This window comes from Aspergillus vadensis, assembly GCF_003184925.1.
Source record: "Aspergillus vadensis CBS 113365 unplaced genomic scaffold BO88scaffold_8, whole genome shotgun sequence".
Taxonomy (NCBI): domain Eukaryota; kingdom Fungi; phylum Ascomycota; class Eurotiomycetes; order Eurotiales; family Aspergillaceae; genus Aspergillus; species Aspergillus vadensis.
Genome location: NW_020292046.1, coordinates 274832 through 291999, shown reverse-complemented (window position 1 = coordinate 291999; position 17168 = coordinate 274832). Strand labels below are relative to the sequence as shown.

The following is a 17168-nucleotide window of genomic DNA, read 5'->3' as shown; positions in this document are numbered from 1 at the left end:
CGTGTTGACGATCCTCCCGATCAACCCGTGGATGGAAAGCCAGTAGTTTCCGGCAGATGCACGATGGATGAGTGCATGTGCTGCTGCTGCTTCCTTGCTGTCGCTGCTGCTTCGTCTCCATCTTCTGTCACTCCACCCGTCCCACGGTTCGTACCTCTCTTTCCGTGGTATCTGTCACCACAGAACCGTCCGTCTATCTACATCTAGATAGCTGTCTAATCCGACATTCTTTCTTTAAGCTTAACAACTCGTCTGTGCACATTCCTTTCCCCCGCTCGTCGCGTGGGTCAAGCCTTCGACATTAGATTGGGGCTTTTACCATAGCGATCATGGGCGACAATAACGACTCTCCATTCCTTTATGGCTATGCTTCATCCAACCGGTTTTACGGTTCGCCCGAAACCCCCTTCAACCCGAAGGCTGTGACACAAGCGAGCTGGACTCGACCGGAGCCAAAGCCTGAATTGAAGGGACCATTGGTTAATCATGCCAATACCCTTCCTGATGTGGTATGTGCTTTGCGGCTCTTTCACGAACCTCGATTAGACAACAATTGCGTACTAATGATCTATGCAAGCAATGCAACACCCCTAGTGCCAAACCGCGATGGACACCAATGAGCCCGAAAACAAAGGGTCGTGTGGTCTATGGTCGCAAGGTGCAGCTTGGACTGCGCATACTTGCTCTTGCCGGAGCTATCGGATCCCTGTTCTGTTCGATCGTTATCAAGAATGCCGCAATAACCGTGATCTGGATTGTCAGAGTCGGGGTAAGTGATCCGGCCAGGCTATGTGACGCTGAGCTAGAATCTAACTCCCTCTAAGCCAGCTGTCGCAATTCTGCACACTCTCTATGGCATATATACTTTGAGTCGCTCTTCGATCACAAGGCCTCCAGGGTCTCAGGCTAGCTACATGTTCTTTGCCGCAACATTCGATCTAGGCCTGATCCCCTTTTACGTTTTCGCAGCCTACCTAGGTTACGGGCAATATACCAACAACGCATACGACTGGACTACAATGCTAGGTTCTAATGTTGACACGACAACCAAGATCGCAGAGACTACGTTCTTGCTGGGTATAATCAACGGTGCACTTCATGCGATATCCTTTGGAATATCCATCTTCTTGGGTACCATCTTCCGGAAGATCACCCGGCTACCCCCAGATATGAACCCGCTAGAAGACAATTTGACTGCACGTCCATTCTCACGGACCAAGTCCGAGATAATCGAAAAGCGTGCCAGCAAATCGACCCTGGGCTCAGACAATATTTCTAGTGAAGACCCACTGATCGGTGTGCCACGAAGTGTGCCTTTTATGGAGACTCGCAGTAATCCATCCTTCAACGACGACTATAGTCGATTCCCCCCTACCTTCACAGACAGAACCCCACCGCAGCCTACTCGCTCTTTCCATCGCCCATCACGCATCGACACCATCCCACATCTACCTTTCCATCAGCCAAATGATATAGATGATGCTACAACCATCGCGTCGCCTATCGAGAACCCAGATATCTTTACCAGGGCAACTACATCAATTCCGCGTGGCGCGCCGGTTCGCGAGCCATCTCCTGATCTTCCCAACAGATCGCAATGTGTGAGCCCTGCCTCGGAGAATTGGATTGTCTATCCGTCTCGGTCTACAACTCCCGTGGAGGAGGCTAAAGACGAACACCCGGCTCCTCGCGACCCGTCCTCTGTATACAGCCGTGCCGAAACACCAGCCTCGTCAAAGGGCGGTGTTATGGATTGGTTCAGTCCACAGCGATATGGTTTGAATATAGGTGAAGCCATCAGCGAGAATAAGCGCGGGGAGTACGAGTCGGTTGCGGCGAATGAATACTATGGAAACGATGATGACGTTCATGACATTCTTTACCGAAGTGGATTTTACGATAATGCAGAGCAAGACCTTGGCGACCACCGGATTGACATCTTCCAAGACCACGAAGAGCTCGACGAAGACACGCGAAACTCTCTGAAGGTCAATCCACTGGCACTGAACCCGCCGTCTCCCCTGCCGAAGCCGGACGAGGTCCAGAATCGCACACCAAGCAATGGGCGCATGGCCCTTACCGACATACCCAATCTTTCTCCCAAGCCTCCTGCCGACGAGCCGCTTCTTGATAGTCTGCAGAAGAAAGGAAGTTTCTATGGAGAGCTCCCGGACCAATTCGGACTTGACACCCCACGAAAAGTCAGCCGCGACCAGTCGAAGCTCACACCAAAGAAGAACAAGCTCAGCATCAAGAAAAGCCAGAAGTTCAACGCCTACGGCGCACTTAAGCAGCATGACGATGGTGACCTCAACGGCCTTGGCATTCCATCTGCAGACCCGGTGACTATCGACGGTGATCGCAAAGGTCGCGTCGTTAGTAACTCAGGAGCTGATGCCACCCACGCCAACTCTTCATTGTCGTATGGCAATTACATCGCCGGTCTGGGAGTCGGAAGACGGCGAGACGTCAGCGGCAAGATGGCGGAAGAGGGCCGTGTCGAAATCACCAAACCGAAAAATGAGAACACAACCCCTATCCGAGCAGCTGGATGGGCTCGCTTTGCGGGTCTATAGCACCAATACGCTCGGAGCAGAATACGCAAAAAAAAGAAGAAAGCATCTACAACTGTTTCAAGACGCGATACGTCTTCTTTCACTAAATTTATGAGGCATATGGATATGGTTTGCACATGTTGGACATGAGGATCTTTTGACGATGATTGATGTGATATTATGTTTGATTTATTGGTGATACTCCCCATTGTTTTTACTGTAGACAATCACGTAGTAGCTTAGCATACCATTCAAAGAATATTGCAATGTTCCATGTTACTAGTATCTTATAATTTTTTTTTTTCGAATTCGGAAACTATATACAGCTATAATATACAAATATATAACGAACAACCACCATACCAAATTACGAGGGCACCCCTTCATATTCCCATCCCTTGATCACCCTCTTATTCCTCCTCGAATTGCGCCGATTGGCATTACATTTTACAAACAGCGTCAAAGCAGCAATAATACAGATCACAATCCCAGCAATAGCAGCCACCAAGACCGTCCGTCTCTCCAGCTGCTGCGGATCCGACGCATACGGACACTCCTGATCAGGACCCCCTGTTACCCAACATGACTCCACATCGATGCAATTCATATCTAACCAGACCTTCGTCTTGTTCGGGAATGCAGACGTTGGGTCGAGAACGTCCGTCCGTGTTAGCAGGTAGTGGTAGAGATAGGTGTTCTCGAGACCGGTGCGTGGGACGGCAAAGCTGGTGTTCTCGGGACAGCCATGGTCGTAGGCGTCACGGAAGGTGTATGGCGCTGTGGATAATTGCCACGTGAAGGGGTTGTTTCCCACGCGACATGCAGCGTAGCGGACTTGGCTGCAGTTGATGGCGCCCCAGTGGCCGCTGTATGTTAAATCCATGACGGCGCAGCGGTCTGCGGCGCTGAAGCTGGCGGAGGGTGAATCGGCGTTGGCGGGTTGGCCGACGGACCAGGCCCAGGAGCTGGAGAGGGATATCTCTGTGTAGGGTTCCGGGTCGGTGTCGGCGGTTTTGTTGAAAAGGGTATCGTTTAGTGTTGGGGTGAGGCCGCATGCGGTTAGGTTGGAGGCCACGAGGGACATTGCTGCGATTGTTGAGTTTTGGCTTAACCCCTCTGGTATGGGGATGTAGTCGGATATGGCCCAGGAGTTGTTGGCCTGGGATACGGTGGTCGCGTCGGAAACATAGAAACAGCCAGTGTCGACGCTTCGGTCAGAGTCAAGAGATACGGATACTGTGGAAGTGAGATAGTTGGATGGAAAGATAACGTCACTCATGTAGGATAAGTTGTAATCTTGTAGCTGGGAGTCGATGGTCCCGTAGTCAATGAGAAGGCGCTTCTCTTGTGCTAGTTGAAGGTACTTCACGCATGGCCAGCCATCGGGTGTACTTTGGTCGCCGTTGGGGTCCTCGTTAGTTGTGAAGTACTCGGTAATGGGCTTGTAGTCGTCTTCAACCTGGTACCATGATTGATTCAGATTGGCGCGTTCGGACGCGAGGGTTGACGGCGTGTATATGTAGGAGGACAGATGTTCATCAAAGAGATAGCTGACGGATTCAGAGCCTGTTGGTAGCTGCGATCCAGTCACAGTCGATGCTGCTTCGTCCGGACTAGTCGCGCTCCCAGCCGCATGCAAGTTAAGAGAGATGTATCTCGTATACACGGTCAGCTCCGAGGAATACGCCTGGAAGAAACCCCGAAACACATTGATCAGGTCGGACAGGTCGAGATCCAAAGAACAGCGGTACGGACCCAGCTCATACAGGACCGAACCCGACGATCTGGCTACCGCAGTGACAGTGGCTTTGGTCGTCTCGCTCGTTGTCGTTGTTGTAGTCGTTGCGGTCGTCGTTGCGGTTATTCCACTCGTCGCAGTCGTCGTTGTCGAAGAAGTAGGCGAAATCGACGACACAGTCACAACTGGTACATCCGGAGAGAGTGACAGCGGACAGAGCATCCAATCCCGTTGGTCAGACGACCAGTAAAGGTCGACGAGAAAGCGGCGATATCCGACAACCAGCAAGTTGGAGATGCATTTGCCCGCTGCATCCCGGTCGTAAACGTTGTCGCCGAAACATGCCGCGCGAAGCGATACAGCGGATGTGCTGACGAAGTTGATTGGAATCTGGCCAGCTACATCTCTTTCGCTCTGGAAGATGTCAGTAAGCGGAATAAACCTACTGTATAAGCGCATTGCGCATGATGGCGCGCAACTTACCAGGAAGACGGCCGCCTCCGTTGCATTCAAGGCGACATCTGAGGAGAAACTCAAGGACATGGGGCTGCGAACTGCAGGCAGCACACCGGAACTCGAATCACATTAGTCCAAAAGGAGTGGAGTCTGCGTGGAGTTGCCTGATATAGTGAATGGAGATGATGAACGTGAGGGGGAAAATGGAAGCGCCGGGTGGGTGAATGGAAGCAGAACGGAGTGCGGAGAAGAAGGCGGTGGGCGGCGACCGGGACCCTGACGGCGCAAGTGGAAGGGCAACTGGAACACCATCTGGCCTTTTCATCTCCCGCCAACTTCCTGCCATCTCATCCATCGCCCACCCGAAACGTCCACTCGGTTTTTGCAAGTCACTGCGCTGTGCGCTCTTGCATTCTTTTCTTCCGGACCCCTTATAGTTTCTATATATAAAAAACCACACACTCCTTCACCATGGCGGCGCCCGGCCAGCCGTCCCCCCAGCAGATTGCGGCCATGCAACAGCAGTTCGCCGCCGAAGCTGCGAGGCGCGGAATGACCCCCGAGGAATTTGCCAAACAGCAGCGCGAACAGCTCACTGCAGAGGCAGCCAAGCACGGAATGACAACCGAACAATATGTCACTCAGTTGAGAATGCGAGCTCTTGCCGCTCACCAGAGACAAGTCGAGGCCCAACGACAAGCTGCTCAAGCCCAAGCGCAGGGCCAGCAGCCCCAAGGGCAAGGGCAAGCACCTCCCCAATCGCCAGCTCAACCAGGACAGAATCTGCCAGCACCCCAACAACCTCAACCCCAGCAGGTGACCCGTCAGGTCCCTGTGAATCCTAACAACCCTCCTGATCCGAAGGCGCTCGCCGTTGCCGCGTTCCTGCGGTCGCAGAACCTAAAGACACGGACATGTATCATGGATGGACAGCGGAAGGAGATGTTCAAAGGTATGCACTCTTTATTCTTATAAGAGCCTGGAAAATACTCATAAATACCAGTGAAACGTGCCATTCGCGCCATCGAGTCCCCAGCTTACGCCAAGGCGGCTGCCAAAAAGAACTCTCTTCTTCCTCCAGTCACCGACCGCGCATCTGCAGAGAACGTGTTCAAGCTTCTTCCCCTGTCCCTTCTTGCTCTGCGTGTGACGAAGGTCGACCCCCATGCGGGCCACAACCACGGCAAGTCCAAGAACCGTGTCAAGGGATTGTGGACGGTGCGCATTGAGCAGCACCAAGAAACAGATCCTATGATGCACTATGTCTGGCTGTGGGAAGGTCCGCAGTGGAAGCAGAAGGTCATGGCCGCAGCTGTAGTAGCAGGAATCTTCGCGGTGGTGCTTTTTCCCCTGTGGCCGATGATGTTGCGCCAGGGTGTCTGGTACCTGAGTGTGGGCATGATGGGTCTGCTGGGATTGTTCTTCGCCATGTCCATTTTCCGTCTTATTCTGTTCTGCATCACAGTCATTGCTGTTCCCCCCGGTCTATGGCTGTTCCCCAACCTATTCGAAGATGTTGGATTTGTGGATAGTTTCAAGCCCCTGTGGGGTTGGCAAGAGGTAAGTCACCTACCATGGCATCGCAGACAGAAAGACAACCTCTAACCACCATATTCAGACCAAGAAGAAAAAGTCCAAGAAGTCCAAGAACGCAGGAGGCGAGGAACCTCAAGCCGCAGCCCAATCCACTCCGTCCGCTACCACAACAGCAACAGCAGCTCCGGATACTTCAAGCACTGTAAAGCGAGACCTTGCGCCGCGCGTGGAGGAAGTCACCGAAGAGTAATCAGTGTACCTTGATCCTATACAATTGACTGCGAAATCCATTGATCCTTCCTACGCGTGTGAGAGATACAACCTTGAATGGTAATCTCTTGCTTTTAATCATATCCCATCTTATCCTTTCAGTTCTGTACGGTAACTCTTGCACGTCCTCGCTTCTACACTTCGGTCGCATTTTCTCGTTTCCATTGTTGCTTAGTTAGGTTAGGGGTATTCGGGTTTTGGGTTTACAGCTTGCTATCATTTCCTACTATTGGCACAAAATATATGAGACAGTATGCGCATACTATCATGGTGATCATCCATAAACCAATCTCTCAAATCCTCAACCAACTTACATCATGTGTAGTAAGGTAATCAATCAATCTACTTATGACATACTTTACATTACATAGTCTAGTTCATCGCATTGCTCCCACCTAGTAAGTGTCTAAGACTATCTATCTACTTGCTCCATATCACCAAAAAAAAAAAAAAAAAAAAAAAAAAAAAAAAAAAAAAAAAAAAAAAAAAAAAAAAAAAAACTCAAATAAACGAAGAAATATTAATTACTTACTACTAACTAGTACTTCACTGCTAGACGTTAAATATCATATCAACCAACAACATCTTGAATTCTGGACCGTAGTTATCTTCCATTTGACCGCTTGTCCATTCATTACTATGTGCCACCATCGTATTTACTTAGTATTGATACCCATTGCAATTATTCCCTCTTTCCCTTTGGATCATTTTAACCATGTGGGATATGTAGTTGTGATCATCATCTATAATAAGCTACCCATTACATAATACCTACCCTGTTCGGAGCCAAGGCGGATGATTCTCGGGATTCTCGACACCAACGGGCCGGGCCGTTTCGTTTCCCTTTTGCTATATGTGTGTGTGTGTGTGTGTGCACATCATATCATTTACGTAGTTGGCAGAGGTAGATGGATGGAGATTTATGATAGTTAGTGCTTGTTGCTGGTTACTTGGATATACTACTTGATAGTTTTCTGAAGAATATTCACGAAAGAAGGTAGGTAGATTGATTAGGGGTGCTAGTATAGCTTGTGCTGCTAATTAATTGCGGCATCCTAAAAAGAGAGGAGTTGTTGGAGTCATGAACAGTAGATCTCATATTGTATTAATATCTAGTATATTCGCCCTGAAATCACTGTATAGCAGCCTGTATATGTTATAAAAAAGATAGAATAGAATACAACTTGAGAAAGTAAATATCACAAAACAGAGAGCCACCACGTCTATCGTTTTGGTTGAAGTAACACATGAAAAGGAAATGATAGTAGGAGTAGCCTGTTGGATAGTAGATAGTCAAAAGTCGACATGTGTGCCAGTACTTTCACGAATGGTATCAGGAAGTATAAATAAGAGGGTGTATATCTGAAAAATGTAATGAAGATAGAAAAAACGCTGGATCGCTATGTAATGATACGATGATCGACATCGTCGACTGTCAAAGTCGACGGACGGAAAGAAGTCGTGCCGTGGCGACGTGGAAGCATAATGAGTATGAATAGGATAGGATGAACATGTACAAGGCATGCAGGGTTCATCATGCGAATGGGTGAATGTATGTATAGTAAAGGAGTGATTAGAGGCTGGTTGATTATATTTGCGGCATTCTGGACTGCCGGGACACACTTCGACTTTGCATGCCATAGCCGGCGGGAACTGGAGCGGAACTCTTACGCTGTTCCCGGATAGTCTGTAGCGGGGGAGGCGAGATGCACTGTCGCAGGTCGGCGGGTGCATCACCCCAGTTGGTCGACTGTGGGTCGACTGGGGATGGGATTTTAGGTAGTGGACAGTTGGGCGGTGGTGCAGCTGGTGGTCCGATCAGCCCTGGCATGCTCTTCCGGCGACCCATGGCTACTGGCGGCAGACGGGAATTTGGATCTGGTTGGTACATAACAGACCCTCGGGTCCGCTGCTGATCACGACGTGCGTCTGAACCCACGTGCAACATGTTTGGCCCTCCGCCGACAGCAGTCGTTGGCCGCGGCACTGGGGCTGCCATGTTGGGTTGTATGCTCCGAGGCATGCGAGAGAGACGGTTGCCTCTGGGATCCACTATACGTTGATTTTCCGCTAGCGAGTCTTGGGAAGTGGAAACACGCAGTGGTGGTCTTTTAGGTTGACCTGCATGGAGTGGCCACGGCTTCTTTGGTTGCGGCTCCGGCTCTTGCGGTTGTTGTTGCTGCTCCTCGCTGGGCTCCTCCGGCAGGAAGCCGTTCGGAACCTTGCCTGGAGATTGGGGTGGAGAAGGAAATGCGGAAAGCGCAGCAACTGTACTTTTGCTGCTTGCGTCCTCCACGGCCGTAGGAAGCTGAGAGACCTGAGGGACTTGGAGTGGGCCAAATCGGGCAGTGAACCTCTTGCTAAAAGACGGCACACTGAAGTTTGGTGCGGGCGGCGAGGTGCTGCGGAGCACAGGGTCCGGCTGTGTCGATTGTGCCCGTGGGATCTCTGCAGCCATCTCAGCAGCGGTCTTGATTGTTGATGGAGATGATATGTTCAACGATCGACGCTTCGTTGAGCTTTTGACGCTTGGACTTGCTGTGCCGTCCAAAGACGCTGCGACCATACCACCGTTGGGTGGAGAATTGGGGCCACTGGCGCTAGGAATGGACGAGTAGAATCGTCCCGTACCGCTCACAGGAGATGTTATCTCGGTATGTGTGGTGGATATAGAGCCGGAGCGGGATTCTGATGCGGCAGGCATAACTATCGACCGGCGATTGAGAGAGACGTAGGAGCTCCGACGCGATTGGTCGCTAACGCTGACACCGGTGTCCTTGTCTTCCTCGGATACAGACTGCTGAGGTTTCAGTAGCATAGAAAACCGGTTTGGATCTTTGGTCACCATTTGGCGGATACTGGGCTTAGTCTGAAGCTGGGGCTCTTCCCCATCGTCGGCTGCCTTTTCCGAGACATACTTCTTACCTCCCCGTGCCTCGATCTGAGCCCGAACAGCCAGGAGCCAAGAGCTCATATCCTCGGGGTGGTCGAATACAAGAAGAAAGCAACGCTCAAGCCGCCGAGATGGAGACCTGTGAAACCCGAAGCGAAATCGGGAGGGCTTAGTCGAATCCGTGCCGTCCTCGTCAGTGTGTGATACCTGCAGCACCCAATGCCTTCCAGGAATCGCGTCGCTAGCAAAGGCTACAGTTCGGGGACCGAGCTGTAACATCTTCTCCGGCAGCCTGTCGTATTTACCGGAGCCAGAGTACTGTAAAATATAGCCAGCAGTGGCCAGCACATAGACTTTCTGGGTCCAGTCTGCTTTGCTCATTGTTTCGGAGAGGGTGCGCATGTGCCGTTTCCTCTCCTTGTCTTCCTTTTTCTTCCGAGCCGCGCCATCCTCCGCCGATTCTCCGTTAGCAGGCTCTTCTTCACGAGCACCAACTTTTGCCTTCGAGGTGGCATGCATGCGCATGATGGAATCCACCGACATGGCGGGGACAGGAAGAGTGTCATGCTTGATTGCCTGTGGATACGCCTGAAAGAGTGGTGGTGGTTTCCATCCTATCTCACCCGCAGCAGGCTTCTCGTCACCTGTTTTCGCACGGGACTTGGAGGGAAGCCTGGACCGTTGAGATGCTGTCGTTATCGGCGAGGTGGGGAGTGTGGCTGTTGAAACGGTAGTCTTCGGCGTGGCAACAGCTGTGGGTGATTGAGTCACCGGTGCTGTTTCGGTTGCAGGTTGTGTGCTTTGCTGCTGCAATTCATCGATGCCCGTGAGCTTGGCATCGCTGGGTTGTTTCCGGGAAGACTTGTCGCGTCCGAAGATGTTCCGCAGACTGGACTTGGATGTTTGGCGCTTAACCGGTGTGGCCTGCAATGGGACTCTTTCACCTGCCTCCCCATCACCCTGGAAGTCCGTGGGCCGTGGACGCTGTGGTCTGCCGGGTGGAACCTCCACTGGACGTGCGGTTGGGCGACTGAAGTTGGTTTGTAGAGGGGCCAATCGCTGGCCTCTGCGCTCGCTGACCGATTGTTGAGGGGAGTGAATATCCAACGTCATCCTTAGTCAGACCTCCACTGTATGTCCTGAAGGCGGACGTCGGAATGCCTGCTGTCTAGAAAAGGTTGGGTTGGGTATATAGTAAAAAATCACGCGCATCAATTGATTGCCGCAAGATTGGGTATAATTAACGAATGGATAGATAAAAGAATGGTGCTAACAATGAGTGCCTCATTGATCGATAAGGAAAGATTATGGTGCTTGAAAACAAGAAAAGTGTCATCGCAAGCTGACGATGATAACTCAAGCATAGATCATGTCCGACCGTGTAGGGCACAGCAAAAGTCGTTTGTAAAGGAAAGATCTCGGATAGACGTGGTATATTGCATCCAACGTGAATCCGTGGTGGACGGCGAGTAGGAATTGAACTTGAGGTCTTGTCTTGGGGCGTGCGCGACAGGGAGTGACGAAGTGGCCGTGTGGGATCAACAGACAACCAAATCAGGGAAAGAGATTGGGAGTCAAACACACGTCATAGTCGGCAATTGGAGTATGGAGGCCCGTAGTTGATAGATTGCGAAAAGACCCAGGGAGCGAAAGGGAAAAGAACAATTGGCGAAGAAGAAGTAATAGTAGTAGTAATGTGTATGGGCGTGATTGTGTGAACGAGAAAAGAGAAGGAGGAGATGGAAGTGTGACAAAGAAAAAAACGGACCAACGCGAAACAAGACGAAACAGGCTCCAGGCAGGCCAGCAGCGCAAAGTTTCTGGGATTAAATTAGATTATTGATTGCCCGTCCATAGAACCTGCCCCGTCGGGCCTAGCCAGCGACTAGAGGGCTAGTGGTGATGACAAGCAGATCTGAAACGGTCTGCGCGCGCAAGCGAACCCCCTGAGTGGAGGGGAGGGCGGATTGGCTGAGCTGGGGATGGGCTGGAGAGCAAGAGAGGGAGAGAGATGAGATCGTATGGAGTAGAATAGATTCGCACAAAAACATACCAGATAGTATGTGATGTGAATGCGCGACCTGCATCTCTCCCGCCACCCAAATTGATCACCCAACCCAACTTATCCACTCCTCCCTCGGGGGAGAGAATCCATTATGGAATTGGAGAGTCATGTTGATGCCCCTGAACTGAGCCAAACCTTACGGTCCCCACTTTCCGGGCAACGGTTGTCGGTTGATGAACGAACTAGAGGCCTCAAGAGGGGGTGAATTCGGTTAGTCGTGTTTGATTTTCTCCGGATGATGAACACATCAATTGAAAACATTGGAGAAGGGGGGAAGGATGGAGGAATGGAGAAATGCTTACCTGCAGAGTGACAGGATGTCCGTGTCAGATTAGATGTCGGTAGTATAAGTTGAGTTGGTTGTGTTTTTTTGTGTTCTTCACACACATCGGGTCGGCATCTGGTTGGATGGCATGACCCGAAAACAGGCACAAGAGTGGCACATTCCAGCCATTCTTCTCAGCTGAAAGTTTGACTAGACTTACTTAGTACAAAGTAGCTTGACTGACTGGCTGGATGGATTCGATTGTTGAACTACGCCTTTTGGTTTAGTTTGTTTGTTTATTGTCCACGAGGAACATAAGCGCTGACTAAGAGGTCACCCCCCTCTCCCCCCTCCCTTGTTTTGATTGTTTGAATAATAAATCAGATGATAATCAATCATTTTAATCAATTTGGCTATCATGGGAATATTCCGCTGGCAAGTCACTAATCAATACCTAATCAATCACACTCAATATTAACATGAATCACCCCTCAGCTCCTTACGCCACACAATTCCCCCATTCCCATCCAACAATGGGGATTGGGATTAGTCTCGACCCGGAGCGCACTTTTTCCCCTGTCCTTGTTCCACCGACCCCATCAGCTCCGCTGCCTCGTCGCAATGCTGCGCCATTTCCAAGTCCTTCTCACTTAAGCCCCGAGGATGGTGGGTAGTCCAGTGGATATCGACCGATCCGATTCTCTGTTATGATTCCAAATCAGCCTCAATCATAACCACTTCACTTCACTCCCCCTTTTTTTCTCCCTGTGATGAGTCACACTTACCACAGTCATGGTAGGATGGTGCTTCTTGGTCGAACTCTGCGATGCGACCACGTTGACAAAGCTCTGCAAATAAATCCCAAATCGGTCAGATCACCTTGCGCCCATATCATATCTAACACATCGAAGGGAGGGGCGGAAAACAGGGGGAGGAGGAGGGGGCCAACATACCACCGCCTTGAAGTACGACTTGAAATAGAAGGTCTTCTTCACGCCCTGTCCATCCTCATCCAGTACCCATCCCTGTTCCTGCAGTGTCTGCAATCCCTGGCGCGCCTGTTCGGGGTTGGTCCCCTCTGCAAACTGTGGGTCCGCCATCGTCGAGGCGTGGCGGCGCAAAGCTATCCGATATGAAGGGGTGGTGTTGGGGAGGTTGGAGGTGTAGGTGTTGAAAGTGGTCGCCGCAGCACGAGGTCCGAGGCGGTGGGAGGAGGGAGGGATAACGCGAGAAGAGGAGGGTCGTAGATGGTAATTGCGGCGGAAGCAGTAACGCTGGAGGCGAGTGACTACCGCTCGGGGCTGCTGAATTGCCCTAGATACGTGGTCCATGCTGAGCGGTGGTAGAGAAGGGTAGATCAGACTATCTGCATAGCTGGCCGTCGAGTTATCGCAGCAACAGCTCTCACTAAGCATCGCTCCGCGACCACCGACCGTCTGGGGCACGTGACTGGGGGTGGCTGCGGACGGGTCGATCTCCCGCGGCAAGCGAATGGTCTGCATCCGCCGTGAAGTGCTCTTTCGCCACAATGCGCTGGTCGATGAATAGTTTCATATTGACCACATGAACCCCCTGCTTGGTACATCGATTATCTCAAGTCAGCCTCCTGCTCCCTGCACTGCTCTCTATATTTAGCTGTCGAGCACAATGCCAGCGTTTGGTGAGCTAAAACCCGAAGCATATACCATGATGAGACCAGATATAGTGCGTTCTTGTCAAGACCAACAAGCATCGCGAGAATTCTCTGATCAAGAATATCTCACTTAGGAAAACCAGTCCTAAATACCCTCATAAGATGAAGGGAGCCATAGAAAGCATTGAATCCCTTGAGTCATTTAATATTGAGAAGCCAACCAATCCCCTTACATCCTCGGCAATACCACCCGAAGGACCCATCCATTCGAGGACGGGGCACCACATCGATTCATTCTAGAAGAACCGACGAATGTTTCGAAACTCCAGATGGCAGAAACATGTGATTCCCCCAAGGGCCTGTAGATCTCCCGCAGGGGTACCTGCATCAATCAACGCATAAGAATCAGTGAGGAGTCTGATCTTTCAGACGGCGAGAAGCAAAGCACACAAGTACCAGTGTCACTATACTTGGGTCCGGTAAGATGATAGCATCGAGCTAGACCATGTCGACAATTAGCCAAGCCTGTAAGAGGTATACCATCCATGGCTGGCTTTTGGTATCCATCCCAGGGATCCCGGGGGAGGGTATTCCGAGGCTGCCGAATCCGATGCTCCCGTCCGGATCCAGATGCAAGGTCGGTGTCCCCACATTCCAACCATCGGCATGGTTTGGCCATTGCAGATGACCGCCATCTGAATCTTTTCGGTACTGCTTGACTCGGTCCTCCATGGTTCTGCTCCCGCTTGGTTGCACCGTCTGGTTGCATCCCATTGATCCCTTATCTCTGTCGCGATCATGCGGGACCGGTATAGGTTCATGGCCTTTTATACTTTAGACATTAAAATGGTTTCCAATGGTATCTTTTTATTTATTGATGGTCCCAGGAAAAAGAAATCCCGATCTAGGATTCCTTCGAGGGTGAGACCGCGAACGGTCGAGCCTGCAAAAGCTCCTCATAGCTATATGTTTGAGCCAGCCAGAAATGGCAACAGCTAACCAAGACAGCCCAAACAGCAGAAAGCTAACCTAGTACTAGTACACGTTCCAAAAAGCAAAGCAAAGCTAATACGTCTCTCATTACTTCCCGAGCCAGCGCCTTGCCTAGAACTGAAAATGAATGTTGCGCATATACTATTGGGTATTGTAGGCCCGACCGTTCTCGGATGAAATATATAAGGGACAGGTCCATGAATGGTAAAGAGTAAAGCAAACAACGTTTATGACCTGCAAAGGCATCGGCCATGATTGGTATCAACGCTCATTAATCGTCTCAGTGACATCGTAAGAATGTATCCGAGCGGCTCATGTCGCATGCGTAACAAATTCGGCATAAGTGCTCAACGAGAAAGGCTGTTTCTCCGTGAGTTGACACGGGAGTTGACGTTCGACGCTGGGCGAGATGCTATGTAGCTGCCAGGACGACTCCCAAGCGTATGACGAATGCGCAGATTCTGTTGCGAGCGTGCAAAGGAATTTGCCCTTGAACCGGAAGGAATCTTGGACAGCCGTCGGCCGTGAGTCTGAAGCTCGACTCTCGCATCGGACAGCTGCTGGGCAAATGGCGACCGCTTGCGGAGTGTTGGTCCGTACCAGTAGATAACGTATACTGCAATGACAAGAAGGAAAGAGATACAGACTGGAAAAAAGGCCGTTAGTTTCCCATATTCTTAGACGCAAAGCACATCAATGATAAGACTCACATAGAATGGTAGACGCGTATTCCAAGTGGTATTTCCCGCCAATGTCTAAAGTCATCTGTTAGAATCTCATATAAACTGTGACGGTGATATGTTGCTTACTCTCAAAGAAGGGTGTGGCAGGAATGGTGAGAACACCTGCCAAGAAATCTCGAGACCATCCGTTGCCGCCCGTTGCAGAAGCCGAGTACGGTCCGTATGCGCAGATCATGTAATCGATAGTGGCCATGTAAATGCTGTAGTTAGCAATACCGACGATGGCAGAGAATACCATGCTCCCAATCCAGTGGACTGGGGGTCCCAGACTGGTCCACGCAAAACCAATCAAGCCAATAGGCAAGCAGGGGGCAGTATAGAGAAGGAACCAAAGTCGAGATTCGTACTGAGCCCGCTCATCGTCAGGCTTCCTGCGCCGCTCCTCAATGTTCCTTTTGATGACGGGGATGAAAGCGCCCCATGCAATAAAGTAGCCCACGAGGATGGGAAGGAACGATAGGCCTAGCTCCACGGTGCCGAAACCCCACTGGTCATACACGAGGCTGAACGATTGAATGAACATGAAGATCAGGGCGTCACTGAAACCACTCAGCAGAGACAGGGTGAGGACAATTGGCTCCGTCAAGAACATTTTAAAGGGACGGATCCAGGTGATGAGGACTTCGTGCATTGAAAAGCGGTCCTTGAAAGGGACCAGCTCGTTCGGCCCATAAATATTGGGATCTTCGCCGCTTTCCCTTCGCTTCTTTGCGATACGGTCCATCATAATCGTTGTCCGCGTCTCAGGGACCAGCAGGAAGTGCGCCACCTGCACGAAACCCCCAAATATAAGCTGAATCCAGATGTTCCAGCGCCACGGCAGATATGCTTCCACAAATCCTCCAACAACTGGTCCGATCACTGAGCCACCCACTGAAGAAAATACCACGCAGGCGACAGCATACTGCTGGTCATCGGCTTCCCAAAGGTCTGCGATCATACCCAGAGTAACCGAGCCACCAGCTGAGCTAAGACCTCCCAGAGCACGTCCTACCATGATAGATGCAAAATTGGGGGCGAGCGCAACGGGAAGTTGCCAAATGTTCACAAGGAACAGACTGAGCTGTAAAATCGGCTTCCGACCCAGTTCCTCACTCCATGGTGCCCAAAGCTCGCAACCAAAGGCGTAGAGAACCAAGAAAATCATAGCACCACACCGAGCAGCTTGCATGCTGACTCCGAATTCTTCGGATATACCGGTGAGGGCGTTGGAGTAGAGACTGGTATTGAAGTTCATTGATGTTTGGACAAGAAAGATCACGGAAATGATCATCCATTTCTTCCAGCTGGGAAAGGCATAGCCGAGTTGGTCGTAGCAGTCTTCCTCAGTCAGCTCGACCTTTTCGGACGCGGCATTCTCTAACTGGTGTAGAGTAGTTCCAGCGTTGGGGTCTGATGGAAGCGGTTGAGACTTTTGCTGCTGTTCCAGAGCCTTTTCGGTTGCTGGATCAAGAATGGTGTCGGTATGAGTAGAAGACGAGGCTTCTGACTCATGAATCTTTTCATGATTACTCATGTCTTTGTCTGGGCGAGAAGCCATGATGCGCACTGTAACGTACTGAATTAGTCGCTGCATGGTGTTTGATTGGAAGAAATGTAGAGTGTGAGAATGTTGGGAAAAGAAAGCAAAGCATGAAGCGCAGAGATGCTTGTAGGTTCACGCCATCATGTGATAGTCACATTGGTGTATGAATAGCATGTACTTACAGCCGACCCAGACTAAATAAAGATAGAGAAGACCAGGCAATCAAGACGAGCAAGTGAGAATGGCAATAGCAAATCACTGGAGGGGAGGAAGGAGCACTGAGAAGTTCTTGTTAAGGGAAGGACTGGAAATTGAGTATAGGGAGGAAGAAAAAGGAAGAAAAAGAGCAGGAGTGGGCGGAGAGGGAGGAAGTAATAGAAGTAATCACAAGCAGCAGATGACGGTGATTGGGTTAGGCCAGAAAGGGAAAGAGCGCAAGAGGACTGGAGAAAGAGATCAGGCCTACCTAGGACTAGTATCAAAAACTACTTTTTCA

At 50.7% G+C, this 17168-nt stretch overlaps 6 protein-coding genes across 6 annotated transcripts; 2 read left to right on the top strand and 4 right to left on the bottom strand.

Moving 5' to 3' along the window:
- The first annotated feature begins 138 nt into the window (after positions 1-138).
- BO88DRAFT_403878 (uncharacterized protein) lies at positions 139-2800 on the top strand. The gene is made up of 3 exons (XM_025706470.1): positions 139-509; positions 578-769; positions 825-2800. The coding sequence occupies exons 1-3, from the start codon at positions 330-332 to the stop codon at positions 2574-2576; spliced, it is 2124 nt and encodes a 707-aa protein (XP_025564045.1). The 5' UTR covers positions 139-329; the 3' UTR covers positions 2577-2800.
- A 78-nt stretch (positions 2801-2878) lies between these two features.
- Positions 2879-4932, bottom strand: BO88DRAFT_386072 (Lectin C-type domain protein). The gene is made up of 2 exons (XM_025704773.1): positions 4777-4932; positions 2879-4707 (listed from the first exon to the last, which is right to left on the bottom strand). Exons 1-2 carry the CDS (start codon positions 4834-4836, stop codon positions 2923-2925), a joined length of 1845 nt encoding a protein of 614 aa, XP_025564044.1. The 5' UTR covers positions 4837-4932; the 3' UTR covers positions 2879-2922.
- Positions 4933-5075: 143 nt separating this feature from the next.
- Positions 5076-6924, top strand: BO88DRAFT_403876 (Sec62 family protein translocation protein). Its single transcript, XM_025706469.1, has 3 exons — positions 5076-5701; positions 5753-6309; positions 6368-6924. The coding sequence occupies exons 1-3, from the start codon at positions 5221-5223 to the stop codon at positions 6533-6535; spliced, it is 1206 nt and encodes a 401-aa protein (XP_025564043.1). The 5' UTR covers positions 5076-5220; the 3' UTR covers positions 6536-6924.
- Positions 6925-8143: 1219 nt separating this feature from the next.
- Positions 8144-10561, bottom strand: BO88DRAFT_413993 (peptidase family M20/M25/M40 protein; the record flags this gene model as incomplete). Its single annotated transcript, XM_025708151.1, has 1 exon — positions 8144-10561. The coding sequence occupies one exon, from the start codon at positions 10559-10561 to the stop codon at positions 8144-8146; it is 2418 nt and encodes an 805-aa protein (XP_025564042.1).
- Positions 10562-12186: 1625 nt separating this feature from the next.
- Positions 12187-13149, bottom strand: BO88DRAFT_403874 (4a-hydroxytetrahydrobiopterin dehydratase). The gene is made up of 3 exons (XM_025706468.1): positions 12732-13149; positions 12564-12626; positions 12187-12480 (listed from the first exon to the last, which is right to left on the bottom strand). The coding sequence occupies exons 1-3, from the start codon at positions 13107-13109 to the stop codon at positions 12325-12327; spliced, it is 597 nt and encodes a 198-aa protein (XP_025564041.1). The 5' UTR covers positions 13110-13149; the 3' UTR covers positions 12187-12324.
- Positions 13150-14489: 1340 nt separating this feature from the next.
- Positions 14490-17168, bottom strand: BO88DRAFT_386061 (putative MFS multidrug transporter). Its single transcript, XM_025704772.1, has 3 exons — positions 15214-17168; positions 15115-15159; positions 14490-15050 (listed from the first exon to the last, which is right to left on the bottom strand). Exons 1-3 carry the CDS (start codon positions 16721-16723, stop codon positions 14752-14754), a joined length of 1854 nt encoding a protein of 617 aa, XP_025564040.1. The 5' UTR covers positions 16724-17168; the 3' UTR covers positions 14490-14751.